General features: G+C 46.7%; 1 protein-coding gene across 2 annotated transcripts in view; it reads right to left on the bottom strand.

Annotated features, from left to right (window-relative positions):
• con (connectin) overlaps nt 1–16,579 on the bottom strand; it is a gene marked incomplete in the record, with an annotated part of 129,125 nt that overhangs the window by 19,089 nt on the left and 93,457 nt on the right. The window contains 1 exon segment of one of the 2 annotated variants that reach the window (XM_026835743.1): nt 470–16,522. In XM_026835743.1, the coding sequence (XP_026691544.1) occupies nt 470–16,522 (16,053 nt within the window). 2 annotated transcript variants of the gene reach the window in all.

Here is a 16,579-nt window from a genome sequence, read left to right as displayed (position 1 = left end):
ACACCGTACTTGTTTTGTGCAGATATCCTGAACTGATATTCATGNGTTTTTGATCAACCTGTTTACCGTTTGGTTTGTCGATTCACAGCAAGCAGTGACCAAAGCCCAGTTCAATCTAGTTGTTTCCCGCTTTTCAATCACATAGTTTTCAATGGTAGCCCCGCCTGTGTCTTTTGGTGTTCCCCACCATAGAGTAACCTTGTCTTTTGTTAGTGATGTAAACTTGACTGGTCCTTCGGGTGGTCCTGGTTTGTCCAATACAGTCACCTTCACGTCCATGTCCTTTGTGGCGCAAGGGTTTCGTGCAGTAATCACATATGTACCGCTGTTGAGTCTACTCGTGTCTTTGATCGTTACCAAACTGACGTTTTTGTTCTTGGTGATTTCAGTTTGTGCATTTGAAACAAGTTCCTTCCCGTCTTGGGTCCAAACAATCTTCGGTGCAGGTTTTCCAGTTACAGTGGCTTTAAGTCTGAGTGTAACACCAGCTCGAATGCTGACTCCGTCAAGAATATCTGTGTCGAGCTGAATCATAGGTGGTTGGAAGTCATCGTGGCAAACAACCTCAGCACTTGGTATTGAAGGTTTGCTTACAGTTCCCGAGGCGTTTCTAGCAGTTACACGGAACTGGTACTTCTCACCGGAGTTAAGAGCGGTTGCGGTGAACTCGCACTCTTGTACATTGGTGTAGTTGCACTTGAGCCATCTTCCATCAGCTCCTGATCGTTTCTCGATGTTGTACCCAATAATTTTGCTTCCGCCATCCGATTTTGGTGGTTTCCAGACGAGAGTGACTGAATCACGAGTGATGTCTGTCCAGTCAGGGCAGCTTGGGGGACTAACAACATTGTGTGCTCTTTCAGGCTTACTTGGCTCACTTGCCTGGCTTCGTCCAGCCATGTTCTCGGCATAGACTCGGAACTGATACTCAAGCCCCTCAATTAAACCAGTTGCTTTGAATTCCCGTGTACGGAGAGTGGCAAGATTGGCCTTGGTCCAGAGAATTGCGTTTCGTTCTTTCCTTTCAACATGGTAACCAGTGATTTCAGAACCGCCATCGGAATGACATTCCATCCACACAACAGTCATGGAATCGGCGGAAATTTCAACAACCTCCGGCTGTGGTGGCACTGTAGGATTTCTGAATGGATACTTGGCAACGACTTCGGGAGATTCAGTGAACTCTCCAAGTCCGTATTTATTCTCAGCAGCAATTCTGAACACATATTCCGAATTCTGGTTTAGCTTAATTGCTTTGACGGTCGTCCTGCTGCAGTTGGCGTTTACAGAAGACCACGTATCGCTGGTTGTTTCTTTCTTCTCAATGATGTAGTTTGTAATATCAGATCCTCCGTTGTCTTCTGGAGGTGACCACTTCAACACGATGCTGGTTGCAGTAATCTCAAGGAACTCGATCACGCCCTTGATCTTTCCTGGGTTTCCATATACGTTGAGTGTAAACGCAGCTTCTTTTCGGCCAGCCGCGCTTTCAAGGTGAAGAATATATTGACCAGCGTCCGCTTTCTTGACATCCTTCATCATCAACAATGCGACGTCGCGCATACGTTCGAATGCAACGCGTTCGCCTTGTTTCAATGGGATTCGATCTTTGCTCCACTTAATGGATGGACTCGGCTTTCCGTAGAATGGAATATCAAGTCTGATGTTTCCACCTTCCCTCATATTAATGCTCCTTCCAGGAATAGAACTTAGATCAGCTTCTGGCAGAATCTGTTGTTCTTTTGCCACGAGTGGTCCGATCAAAGCCCATTCACTTGGTCCAGCTTCGTTTTCAGCAGCAACACGAATCTCATACTTTTCACCCGTCTTCAACTTTTCAAGAACTGTTGAAGTGTGCCGAGTTTTTACCGACGTCCACTTCTCAGCGTCTTTAACTCGATATTCGACAATGTAACTTGAAATTGGTGTACCACCATCAGAGTCCGGCTTGGACCAGGTCAGCGTGATTGACTTGTTGGTAATATCTTCAATCCTTAGATCATTGACACTGTCAGGAATTTCTGTAGCTGTCACCGCTTCGGTTTCTGCCGCGACACCGAGACCGTACTCGTTTTCGGCCAAAACACGGAAGAAGTAACTGCTTCCTTTGTTAAGACCATCGATCTTCCAAGTGAGTCGCTTGCAGTCCCTAGATACTGACGACCAGGCCCGATGTGTTGTTTCTCGTTTGTCTACGTGGTAGTTAAATACTTCAGAGCCGCCATCAATAAGCGGTGCATCCCAAGTAATAATGGCGTATTCCTTTGTAATTTGTTTCACCTTGAGCGAGCCTGGTTGACCAGGAGTGTCCAGTACACGAATGCTGACAAAAGTGTTAGCTACACCACTTGCATTTTCCAGCGCAAGTGCATATTTTCCAGTATCATTCCTTGTGCAATCCTGTACAACAAGAATTGTCTTTCCATCCACATTGTCAACATGAACGCGAGGATTAGTGGTAACATTAACGTTGTCCTTCGTCCAGGTCACATTAGGAGTCGGTCGACCCTTAACAGCGATTGAGATGTTGACTGTGTTTCCAGCTCGGACCAAAACTGTTTTCCTCAGAGAAGCGTCTAGGTCATATTCTGGTGGGTCCAGTCTGTCTACAGGTTTGATTGCCCCGACCACCTCGGCAGGGAAACCAACGCCGCCCTTATTAATTGCCGATACACGGAATCTGTATATTGTGTCATGGTTTAGTTTGTCGATTGTGTATTTGGTTCCAAGCACGTTGGATTGAACCAAGTTCCAGCCTTTCTCTTCAGCCATGGAAGAGGAAGTTTCATCTTCTTCCTGTTGCTGTGGTTCTTGTTCTTCATCTTCGACGATCTTTGATTCAATTATATAACCAATGACTGCACTACCACCATTATAGGCTGGGTGAGACCAGGATAAAACGACGGATGTTCGTGTAGTGTCGCGCACCTTCGGGCTACTTGGAGGTCCTGGTACATCGATTGGATCACGCATCACAACTGGCAACGATATCGGGCTATATGCTCCAATACCAGCAGCATTCTCAGCGGCAACACGGAACTCGTACTCGTTGTTTTCGCTCAGGTTGGCAATCTTGAAGCGCAAGTCGCGAAGATCCTTCTTGTTGCACTTGATCCACCTTGAACTCTTCTTTTCTCGTCTCTCGAGAATGTATCCGTCAATATCTGCTCCTCCGTCCGACTCAGGTCGTCTCCACATCACGGTGCATCCGGTTGCCGTCACATTGTTTACATCTGGCATTCCAGGGGCGGATGGTTCTGTGAAGCTGTTCTTTGCCACCACTGGCTCGGAGTCAAGTGGTTCACCAACACCGAACTTGTTCACGGCCTGAATACGGAACTGATATTCGTTGTTTTTTATCAGACGTTGCACAGTAAGTGTACACAAGTCCTCCTTCTCGCTGACCACCGACCATGCAAGTCTTGAGGTTTCCCGCTTAGATACAATGTAGTGAGTGATCTTGGATCCGCCATCTTGTTCTGGAGCTTCCCACGAGCAAGTAACTCTTGAATCAGAAATTCTTGAAAACTTCACTGGGCCTGTAGGTGATCCTGGTTTGTCGAGCACAAGGACTTTGATGTTGGCCGCCTTCTCGCCACACGCATTCTTTGCGCTGATTGTAAACACACCAGAGTCTGCTTTGGAGCAATCTTTAATGAGAATGCTGCAGTGGTCGATAGTCGTGTCAATGATATGACGAAGATCTTCTCTAATGTCCTTTCCGTTAAGAGACCATGTGATTGCTGGCTCTGGTTTACCTGAAATACCGGCGTGTAGACGCAGAGTTGATCCTGCAGATACGGTCACTTCGTCAAGCAAATGCGCATCGAGATTAATCCTTGGGGGTCTGAAGTCATCTTCGCATCTCACGGCACCTGTACTAGCTGATGGTTCACTAAAGATTCCAGCTGCGTTCTTGGCAAGGACGCGGAACTCATACTCGGCTCCACCATTCAATCCAGTAACCAGATACTCGTTGTCTGGAATAATGTTGAAGCTAGCCTTGGTCCAACGACCTGCAGGTAGATCTCTCTTTTCAACGTTATATCCGACAATCTTCTGGCCACCATCGTACTCTGGTTTCTTCCAGCGTACAAGGCAAGTAGATCGTGTGATATCGACTACCTCAACCTCACGTGGTATATCGACTGGATCACGAGCAAACACCGCTTCCGATGGTCTGCTTGGTTTACCAACTCCAGCTGCGTTTTCAGCGCTGACACGGTATTCATACTCCAAGCCTTCTTGAAGTCCCAAGACACGGTAGTGTGTGCTTCGAATAATTCCACGGTTCGCCTTTTTCCACAGAATGCTGTTCCTGTCCTTCACTTCCAGATGATATCCAATCACTGGATTACCGCCATCCTTTACCGGCTCTTGCCAATTCACGACCATTGCGTCTTTGCAGGCGTAACTAACAGTGCAAGCTGCTGGTGCTCCAGGAACCTTGTATGGCAATTCGATTGTGACTGGTTCTGTACAAGATACAGGGCCAAGTCCAAATCGGTTCATCGCTCGAACACGGAAAGTATATTCTTTTCCAAGGTCGAGTTTTGTGCATTTAAATGTTGTTCGCACAATTGCTGACGAAACCATTCTCCATTCTGCTTCTTCCGATGTTCGCAGATCAACAACGTAGCAACTGATTGCCGAACCGCCATCAAACGCTGGTGCTTTCCACGACAGTGTAACTGATGATTCTGTCACATTTGATGTCTGTAGTTCTTCTACTGCACCAGGTTTGTCCAGTACAATGACTGAAATCTTCGCGCATCGTTTTCCACCTTGGTTTTCTGCATGAAGTTCGTAAATACCAGCGTCTTCTTGTGTCACGGTTTGGATTTTCAAGCTTGCAATTCCTTCTTCATCACTGTCAGTGTCAACTCGCTTTGTGATTCGTACCTTGGCGTTGTCTTTTACCCATTTAATCGTAGGTTTCGGTTTGCCAGTATACGGCACGCGAACATCAAGATTATCTCCTGCTTTCACATGAGCAACCGAGTGGGGCAACTGCGACAAGTCCAATGATGGCGCTACAAAAGTGTCTCGAACCAAAACTAGGGAACTTGCTTCTCGTGGATCTGATGCACCAACTTCATTTAGTGAAACAACACGGAATGCATATTCTTGTCCTTCTTTCAAGTTTGTAATGTTTGCCAAAGGTTCTTTCACAGTTATGCGTTTCACCCATTTGTTTTGATCCTTTTCCAATGACTCGATAATATAACCGAGAATCTTAGAACCACCATCAACCTCTGGCTTGTTCCACTGTAAAGCAACAGATGACCGCGTCACATCGACAACTTCTAAACGGTCTGGTGCACCAGGTACTTCTGTAGCTTTGACTGGTGTACTTGTTTCAACAGGAACGCCAATTCCGTTTTCGTTTTCTGCCATCACTCTGAAAAGGTAAGTTAAACCTTCGCTCAAGTTAATCTTGATGTGTGTTCGTTGGCATCCGGTTGTAATGGTTGACCAAGCTTTGCGGCCGGTTTCTTTCTTTTCCACAATGTAGTTGGTGATATGACTTCCGCCATCGTTTGTTGGAGGTTCCCACACAGCAGTTGCATAGTCTTTTGTCACATCCTTTACAGAAAGGTTATTGCATGGGCCTGGTGTATCTAGAACCTTCACTGAGCAGCTTGCCGACGTCGAACCAGAGCTGTTGTCCAATGTAAGCGTGTATTTTCCAGAATCTGATCGATTGCATTCAGGTATAAACAGAGTTGTTCCAGTTTCTGTTGTGTCGAGTTGTGTTCTTTCACCAACACTTGGTGCTCCTTCCTTGCTCCATCGAACTGTAGGAACTGGTCTTCCGCGGATCGGAACAGTCAAGGTGATTGGACTGCCAGATTTTACCGTAAGGTTCTTTCTTAAATCACCATCAGGAGAAATTTCTGGAGCTTCGAGCCTGTCGGTGGTCTCTACTGCGATTGGGAGTTGAACAGCTTCACCAATACCACACACGTTTAAAGCAGAGATTCGGAACTTGTATTCCTTGTTTTGCTGCAAGTCTGGTACGGTAAATTCGGTAGTTTTGATTCCAGTTGGTGGTGTACATTTGGCCCATTCCTCAGTATCTGCGTCCTTCTGGCAAACCTCTATCTGGTAACCTGTGACATTCGAACCACCGTCAAATGATGGTGCTGCCCAAGCCAAAGTTACGCTTCGTTTCGTTGTGTCCAAAACCTTTGGCATACCCGTTGGTCCAGGAACGTAGACAGGTTCCTTGCAAAGAACAGGCGAACTGCATTCTGAAGTCGGGCCAATTCCCGCTGCGTTTTCGGCTGAAACACGGAACTCGTATTCCGCGCCTTCGGACAACCCTGTAACTTTGTGGTGCAGACTTGGTACTGCTCGTCTTACTGCACGAGTCCATCTCAAAGAGTTTCGTTCCTTCCGTTCAATATGGTAACCGTTGATTTCGCTCCCACCATCGGTGCTTGGGCGAGCCCATGTGATGACTGCTGAATTTCTCATCACTGTCGAGACTTGTGGTTTCCCTGGCGCTCCCGGTGTAGTAAAAGGATCCTTTGCCGTAACAGGAACTGATTCCAATGGCACTCCTGGGCCATATTTGTTAACAGCAATAACACGGAAGATGTATTCATTCCCTTTGAGAAGACGGTGAACCTTGGTGGTAACACCCTCAATACCAGATTCGACAAGAGTCCAAGCCAAACGAGATGTTTCACGTTTTTCCAAGTTGTAATGTGTAACCGGTGCACCTCCGTTGTTTTCTGGTGTTCGCCACGACAACCTGCACTTTTCGGATGTAACTTCGCTTACAGCTAAAGGACCGATAGGTTGCCCTGGTTTGTCTAGTACTTTAACTGTGATCGATATAGAACGTGAACCAGCAGTATTCTTCAAGTGAAGAACATAGTCGCCACTATCATCCCGAGTTGAATCCTTGATGGATAATGTTGTTGTAGATCCCGTGTCAGTGATCTCTGTTTTTGGTGTGTTGTCAAGTTCAACGTTATTGCGGCTCCAAGTGGCTGTTGGGCATGGCTTCCCAAAGATGGATGCTGCCAAAGTGATTGCCTCACCAGCTTTAACAACAATGGTGTCCTTTAAGTTACCCATGAGGTCGAGTCGTGGAGGGGTGAACGAATCTTTGCAGGTGACTTGTTCGCTTGGTTCACTTGGCTCTGATACGGAACCAGCAGCATTTTTCGCAATGACTTGGAACTCATAACTGATGTTCTCAGTCAAACCTGTGACAGTGTACTTGCATTCAATCAGGTTACTGAAGTTGCACTTAAGCCATCGTCCGCTTGGCAACTCTCTTCGTTCCACCACATATCCAGAAATCCTTGCGCCACCATCGTTTTCAGGTTTCCTCCAAACAAGATCGACTGTCGTTCGAGTTACACCTGTTGGTTCTACGGCCAGAGGTCTTGATATTTGGTCTCTGGCTACAACAGGGTCGCACGATTGGCTTGGTTTGCCACAGCCTGCAGCATTCTCAGCATAAACTCGGAACTCGTATGTAAGACCTGGCTGAAGACCCGTTGCTTTGAAGCTGGTCTCACGAACGTCCATTCGGTTGACCTTGCGCCACAAGATACTGTTTCGGTCCTTCATCTCAACGTGGTAAGAAATGATTGGGCTTCCTCCGTCGTGAACTGGTTCGTGCCAGTGCAGAACAACGTGATCCGACGAGACCAAAGTAGATTTAGGAATACCCGGTGGTCCAGGTTTGCTGAAAGGATATTTCACCAACACCTTTTCGGAAGCGACAAATTCTCCGCACCCGAATCGGTTTTCGGCCGATACACGGAATTGATATTCTTTTCCTATTGTGAGCTTGTTCACCTTTATTCTTGGTCGTACAGCAGTAGCTGCGCAGTCAACCCAAACGTCAGATTCGGCATCTCGCATTTGAACAACGTAGTTACTAATCTGGCATCCTCCGTCTTCTTGCGGTGGTTGCCATACAAGGCTAACCGAATTTTCGGTCACCGACTCAATGGACAAATCAGTGATTTTGCTCGGCTTATCCAATACAGCAATCGATAACACACCCTTTGCGGTACCGGAAGCATTTGTAGCTGTGATCTCGTATTTTCCAGAGTCTTCAAGCTTGCACGATTTGATAGAAATGGATGTCTGAATGGCAGAGCTCACAGTCGAAACTCGTGTGGTCTGTTTGATTGGCTCTCCATTCTTCTTCCACAAAATTTCTGGCTTCGGTTTGCCGGAAACTGGGATTGAAATATTGATACTTGTTCCTGCTTTGCTGTGGATTCCTCCAACCGGTAGATCCCGTAGGTTTATAATCGGCTCTTCAACAATATCCTTGATCGTCACGATATGATTTAAAGTCGCAGCGTCGCTGAGTCCCTTGTCGTTCTTTGCACGAACACGGAACTGATACTGACGGCCTTCTTCCAATCCTTTAAGGGTGGTCGACAGAGCATTCACAGACGCACACTGCTGCCACTTTTCAAATCCAGAAAGTACCATCTCCACAACGTAACCGGTGATGTCGCTTCCTCCGTTGTGTTCAGGTTTGGTCCACTCGAGCGAAACTGTTGATTTAGTGACATCGGTAAGCTGGATCTTTCCAGGACTTGATGGTTTCATTGAAATCTTGACGGCTTCGGATGTTTCTGTAGGAACACCAAGTCCTTGGGCGTTTTCGGCCATGACTCTGAACTTGTAAGTGTCACCTTCAGTTAAACCAGTAATCTTGTATGTGTTTCTTGTACATTCGCTTGAAACAGTGGTCCAAGCTTTGCGCGATGATTCTCGCTTTTGCACAACGTAGTTGGTTATCACAGAGCACCCGTCATTTTCGGGAGTTGTCCACTTGATGGTTGCACTGTCACGAGTCATTTCGACCACCTGCAAGTCGGTAACTGGTCCTGAAGTATCAAGTACTTTGACGTTGTATGCAAAGTCCTTTGATCCTTCGCTGTTTTCCACAGTGACCATGTATCTGCCCGCATCGAACCTCGTCGAGTCGCTGATTGTAAGTGATGTAGTATACGGAGTTGTTTCTACAATTCCTCGCTGTTTCAGGTTTTCAGCACTGGTGTCTGCCTTTGACCAAGTAATCGTCGGTGCCGGTCGACCACGGAATCCAAGGTTAAGTCTAACTTGGTTTCCAGCTTTGACAGTGACATTTCGGCGAACAGTTTCATCAATGACTAGTTCTGGCATTTCCAACCTTTCAACGCACGTGACAGGCATGCGCAGCATAGCCTTTGTCCCGGTACCAACTTTACTGACAGCCGCTACACGGAAGAGATACTCGGTCTTGTCCTTCAATCCAGTTACAACATATTCCGTGTCTTGCACAAGGGTCTTGCCAGATACTTGAGTCCATTCTCGGTGAATGTCAAGTCGCTGCTCGTCGTCAAGTATTTCTTCTACCCCATCAACAGTAGTAATGGTGGTCGTTGTCATAACAGTAGATGTGGACGACTGTGAGTGTGTTCGTCGCTTCTTAGTAACTGTCATCTCAACCACGTAACCCATAACCTCACTGCCTCCATCGAAGGTGGGCGGGATCCACGATAAACTGACGGAAGACTTTGTTGTGTCTTCCACTCTTAAGTTAATGGGTGCTTCTGGTGGATACTTCGGGTCCTGGATGAGAACATACGGTGTTTCCTCGCTCATCGGTCCAGTACCAGCAGCGTTTTCAGCGCAAACTCGGAATTCGTACTCTTGGTTTTCGCTGAGTTCTGGAACCTTGTATCGCATATCTAATACGGGCTTTTTGTTTGCTCTAATCCAGCGAAGTCCGGATTTGATTTTTTTCTCAATAACGTAACCTGATATTTCAGAGCCTCCATCATGCTTTGGTCGAGCCCATGCCAAGGTAACAGAGTTATTGTTTACTGATGTGATTTCAACTGAAGTTGGTGCAGAAGCCGTTGAGAATGGATTCTTAGCAAGAATTTCTTCGGATTCAAGAGCGTCACCGACTCCGTACTTGTTCTCAGCTCGTACACGGAAGATGTACTCGTTGCCAGCAAGCATTTTGCTTATTTTGCACATTGTACCCTCCACGCTTGGGTTTACAAGCACCCACGCCAAATGACTGGTTTCACGCTTCTCAACAACGTAGTTAGTGATCGGTGCTCCTCCATCACGCTTAGGTGGACTCCACTTGATCGTACACTTCTCAGCTGTGATACCGGTTACTTGTACAGGTCCTGTAGGAGCTCCTGGCTTGTCAAGTACTTTGACTTGAATTGATAGTGAGCGAGAACCACCAAAGTTCTGGACAGTGAGCGAGTAAGTAGCTGTGTCTTCTTTATCTGCATCACTGATTTCCAAGCAGGACGAGATGTCGGTATTTCTGATAACAATTCGCCCGGTTGTTTTAAACTCCTGTTCGTCTTTCTTCCATGTGATTGTTGGCGTCGGCTTGCCACGAATACCAGCTTCAAGCTTAATAGTTCTGCCAGCTCGTACAGTTATCAGCTCAGCAAACCTTGCGTCCATGTCAATTGTGGGTGGTTGTAAATCGTCCTTGATAAGCACAGGTAGTATAGTCATACATGGAATGCTTACAGCACCCGCTGCGTTCTTGGCGCAAACTCGGAATTGATATTTCGTTCCTTCAGTTAGGCCTTCAATGTTAAAGTTGGTGATCGACACGTTGCTAAAGTTACATTTGAGCCATCGGCCAGCTGGAACCTCCATTCGCTCAATGATGTAACCAGTTACCCTGGATCCACCATCATACTCTGGCTTCTTCCATTGTATATGAGCTGAATTCCTGGTGATTCCAACGACTTCTATATCTTGTGGCGGATCGACTGAATCTCGCGCAACAGCAGAGTCAGATGGCTTGCTTGTCTTTCCACAACCTGCAGCATTCTCTGCATACACGCGGAACTCGTATTCAAGACCTTCTTGTAAGTTGGTGATTTTGTACTCTGTACTGGAGAGCAAGGTTTTGCTGCACTTCATCCACAAGATAGAGTTTCTGTCCTTCTTTTCGATGTGATAGCCCAGAATCTTCGAACCGCCGTCATTCATCGGTGCTTCCCATTTGATGGTCATAGTCTCACGTGTAGTAGCAATGATAGTTGGTGCACTTGGCGACCCAGGTGTCTTGAATGGAAACTGAGCCTTGATGGAACCAGATTCCAAACCTTTTCCGATTCCAAATCGGTTCTCGGCTCGGATTCGGAAAGCATAATCCATTCCTGGTATAAGTCTTGTCACCTTCAGAGAATTTCTTGCTGTCGATCCCGATATCATTCTCCATTCAGTTGCATCACCTGATGTTTCCCTCATATCAACAATATAGTTGTTGACCGCGGCACCACCATCAGCTTCAGGAGAACTCCATGACAGGACAAGCGAATCTGAAGTCACTCCTGAGAACTCAACTGGACCCTTCGGAGCACCCGGCTTATCAAGAACTCGAACAACGACAGGGATTGTCTTGCTTCCAACGCTATTTTCCAAGAGCAGTTGGTAGTTGCCTGCATCTTTCAGTTCTGCGTCCTTAATTGTAAGAACCGCTTGATTTCCAACAGTTTCATAGTTGTTTCTGCTGGTCATCTTGAGCTCTTCACCTTCACGTTTCCATTCGGTTGTAGGTGCTGGTTTACCTTTGATTACAATTGAAGCTTGAATGGTAGTACCAGCCTTCCCTTCAACAAGTTTTTGGCTAAAACCACCTAATTCCGCATCCGGTGGTGCAGTTTGAGTAACAACAAGAACGTATCCTGACAGCTCTGTCGATGGACTAGTTCCTGTATCGTTTCTTGCCGAAACACGGAAGGTGTATTGTTGGTTCTCATTCAAATGTGTTACCACGTAGTTGTGAAGCGATGCCTTGACTACCTTGACCTTGGTCCATTGATCAAATCCTTTGAGCTGTTGTTCAATCGTGTAATCAAGAATTTCGCTTCCACCATCGTAGTCAGGCTTCTGCCACTGCAATGACACACTGTCTTTTGTAATATCGGTGCATTGGATTGACTTTGGCGGGCCTGGCTCTTCTGATGCTCTGACTGGATGCTCGGTCTGTGCCGGTGCTCCGACGCCGTATTCGTTTTCTGCCATCACTCTGAAGTAGTATCGGAACCCTTCATTGAGTTTGGTGAATTTGTACGACGTTCGTGCGCAAGCGGTTTCCACTGTAGACCACGCTTTCTTGGTGGCTTCTCTTCGTTCAAGAATGTAGTTGGTGATGTTACTTCCGCCATCGATCTCCGGTGCTTTCCAAGATACGGAAATCGCACTCTTTGACATGCCGGTAATCGCAAGTTCTTCAGGTGCTGCTGGCGTATCAAGTACTTTGACCATAACACTGGCAGCAATGGTTCCGCTTTGGTTGGAAAGTGTGAGTGTGTATTTGGCCGTATCGTCTCTGGTCACATTTTCAATAAGCAAAGTGGTCATAGTATCAGTTGTATCGATAATTGCGCGCTCCTTCAAACCGTTATGTGTTCTTGACCAAGACACACTAGGTGCTGGTCGTCCAATGATTGGAACAGCAAGTCGAACAGATCCACCAGCTCTGACAGATAACGTTTTTCTAAGATCAGTGTCTGGCCCGAAGGTTGGTGGTTCAAACCTTTCCACCGGCACTACCTTGGTTGCAGTTATCGCCGGGGCAGAAGCACCCAAGCTGTTATGAGCACACACGCGGAAGCGGTAGCTCTTGTTTTGCACAAGTCCAGTAATGGTGTATGCTGTGTTTCTAAGACAAGTCTTGTCAACGGCTTTGCCCCACACAACAGCTTCTTGGTCAAAATCTTCGTCTTCTTCCTTTTCTGATACTTCAGCATATTCAACAGAATAACCAATAATATCAGCACCACCATCATACATAGGTCTCGTCCATCGCAGAGAAACAGAAGATTTTGTGCTGTCTGTAACTCGTGGAATTCCAGGTGCTTCTGGTACGTATATAGGATCCATTAGTTTTACAAATCCTGACGACTCGCTTGCTTGACCAACTCCAGCACGATTTTCAGCGTAAACCCTGAACTCAACCTCGCTTCCTTCCTTGAGTTCAGTGACCCTTGATCGAAGATCGGATACGAGTCTTCGGTTGACTCGGTGCCATCTTGCAGAGTTCTTCTCTCGTCTTTCAACGATGTAACCCGCTATTTCGGCACCGCCATCCGATTCTGGCCTCGTCCACATCACAGTACAGCTGTTTTTCATAACATTTGATACTTCTGGTGCTCCAGGAGCATCCGGAGCAACAAACGGATCAACAGCAGCAACTGCATCTGTTTCAGCATGATCGCCAAGTCCAAACTTGTTTTCTGCTCTGATTCGGAATATGTATTCGTTTCCTCTGATCAAGCCAGTTACTTTGTGCTGTGTGAGTTCTGTGCCATAAACCACCACTGTCCACGCCAAGCGAGATGTTTCACGCTTCTCAATCGTGTATCCAGTGATCTTTGCGCCTCCATTTAGTTTCGGTGGCTGCCAAGACAAAGAGCACTTTTCGGCTGTAACACCGGTCACCGTTACCGACTCGCACACGCCTGGTGTATCCAGCACTCGTACGTTGATACCGATAGATCGTTCACCTGCAGCGTTGTGTACCTTGATTGTATAAGTTCCACTGTCGGTTCTGCGACAATCTTTTACAGTAACGTTGGATGTTACATCTGTTGTAAGAATACTGATGCGAGGTCCAGAAACGAATTCCTTTCCGTCTTTCTCCCACGAAACAGTAGGAACTGGTTTGCCGTTGATGTGTGTTTTAAGTGTGAAAGTTTCTCCAGCCTTAACGCAAACAACGTCGCGGTATTGGGCATCGACATCCACGCTTGCTGGTTCAACTTCATCTCGTGCAGTTACAGATCCAGTGGATTCGGACGGCTTGCTGACGCTACCCGCTGCATTTTGTGCGATGACTCTAAACTCGTAAGTTTTTCCTTCGATGAGACCATCAGCTTCGAACGTCTGATCGATTACTTTGTTAAAGTTGCATTTCATCCATCTACCGTTAGGTACGTCCGCTTTTTCAATGATATATCCGGTAACCTTGCTGCCGCCATCGTACTCTGGTCGTCGCCATTGTAATGTGATGTTGGTTCTGTTGACTCTAGTAACGTGCACGTCACGTGGTGGTTCGATCGGGTCGCGTGTGATCACTGCGTCTGATGTCTTGCTTGTTTTGCCCATGCCAGCCAAATTCTCAGCGGTCACTCTGAACTCGTAACTGAGACCTTGTGAAAGGTTTCCGCATTTGAACGTTGTATCCCGCACGATGTAGCTGTTTGCCTTCGTCCACATGATTGAGTTTCTGTCCTTGCGTTCGACATGGTAACCTAAAATGGCGGAACCACCATCGTTGGTTGGCTCTTGCCAGCTGATTACTATAGAATCACTGGTTACCGACACTATCTGTGGTGGACTTGGTACGCCTGGTTTGTTGAATGGATGACGGGCCATGATAGGTTGAGAATCAAGTGGATCACTCAAACCAAACTTGTTTGCTGCTTTAACTCTGAATACGTATTCCTGTCCAGTTGTGAGTCTGGTGACTTTCTGCGATGTTCGAACTACGAATCCAGATACTTCTGTCCACCCGATATTACTATCCAGTTTCTCGAGTGTGTAATGTGTGACTGGAGTTCCTCCGTCTTCTTCTGGTGCTGCCCATGCAACGGTGATGCTCTCTGCAGATACGTCCTTTATCTCCATGGGTCCGGTTGGTGGTCCTGGTTTTTCCATGACGACAACACGCAGAGTAGCAGTCTTTGTACCGACTGAATTCTTAACAACAAGCTCGTATTCACCGGCATCCTTTCGGGTTACTTCTCCGATATTGAGCTTTGCAACTCCGTCGGAAGTAACAGAGTTGACTCTACTGGTCTGCTTCAATGGTTCTCCATTTCGCAAGAACTGTGCAGTTGGTGTCGGTATTCCCGAATAAGGGACCTTGATATGAATATTGGTTCCCACCTTCTCGCATACAGTGTTGTTAAATATCTTGCTTGTATCAACATTGGGAGCGATGAGAAGCTCACGAATATTCACGGTGTTTGTTTCCCGACCGTCTGAGATGCCAACATCGTTCTGGGCACGAACTCGGAACACGTAATCTTTTCCAGTGTTAAGTTTTCCAACAACAAGCTTCATGTTCTTCGTCGAACCACCGACGGTCCAAGATTCGAAGCCACCCTTCTGCATATGCTCCACCACATACCCTGTAATAGGACTTCCACCGTCGTGTTCTGGTTTAGTCCAAGATAGAGTTGCAGATGTGTTGGTTATATCGCTGACTTCTACTTGTTCTGGCAAGCTTGGAACCTCTGAGATCTTAACTGCTTGTGTGGTCTCGCATGGTACACCAATGCCGTACTCGTTTTCAGCCAAAACTCTGAAGAAGTATGAATCCCCCTCAACAAGTCCGGTGATTTTGAAACTTGTTCTGTGTGGGGTGCTTCCCACAGCCTGGAAGGCCTTGCGTGTTGTCTCTCGCTTCTGTATCAGGTAGTTACTGACAACGGAGCCGCCGTCAAGTTCTGGCATCTCCCAAGATATAACAGCATGGTCCCGAGTAACTTCAGTAACTTTAAGGTTCTTTACAGCTCCTGGCGTATCAAGAACTTTAACAGTGATCGACACAGTTTTAGTTCCTGATGAATTCTCCAGGGTAAGCACATATCGTCCAGCATCACTTCTTGAGCAGTTGTTGATCAGCAGAAGCGTTGAATAAACCGTAGTTTCAATTTGAGCCATTTCGTTTATCTGGCCGTCAAGTTTCGACCATTTAGCAGTTGGTGTTGGTCGGCCTCTAATAATACTGAAGAGTCGGATGGTACCTCCAGCACGAACGGACACAAACTGTCCGACATCGGCATCGACTTCAATCTCAGGCTCAATCAATACATCCTTGGGTTGCACAGCAGTGGCCAACTGAGCCGGTTCGCTTGATCCGCCTGCGTTCACTGCTCGTACGCGAATCTTGTACAATTTCTCGCCCTGCAGGCCAGTGATAGTGTACTGGGTGCTGATAGATCCGGAGCTTGATGTGCAAGCCAACCAGTCTTCGGTTTCAGCATCTTCAGGCAAAATCTCAACAGTATAACCTGTGATATCACTACCACCGTCGAATGTCGGTGCCGACCAAGACAAACTTATGGAGCTCCTTGTCGTGTCAGTTACTTTTACAGTTCTTGGCTCTCCAGGCGGATAAATCGGATCCCGAAGTACGACAGATTCAGAGCTGGCACTTGGCTGACTCACTCCTTCAGCGTTTTCGGCCATGACTTGGAACTCGTACTCCTGCCCTTCCTGCAAGCCAGTGATTTTCAATCGGCATTCTTCGATTTGTCTTGAAGTGACTCGGAACCATTTCGAACCAAGCTTCTCTCTCTTTTCGACGACGTAGTTGGTAACCTCAGAGCCGCCGTCTTCAGTGGGGCGATCCCATGTTAGAATAAGACTCTTCCTATTAACATTTGAAATCTGAAGATTGCTTGGTGAATCAGGTACCTTGAACGGGTTCTTTGTCACAATAGGTGTCGATTCCGTAACATCACCAAGACCAAACTTGTTCTCGGCTCGTACTCTGTAAGATTTTTTATTTATGTCAGATTTGCTTTATACAAATATAGTTGCTATGTAA

Source organism: Ciona intestinalis, chromosome 9 (assembly GCF_000224145.3).
Source record: "Ciona intestinalis chromosome 9, KH, whole genome shotgun sequence".
Lineage (NCBI taxonomy): Eukaryota > Metazoa > Chordata > Ascidiacea > Phlebobranchia > Cionidae > Ciona > Ciona intestinalis.
This window is presented reverse-complemented; position numbering and strand designations above follow the sequence as displayed.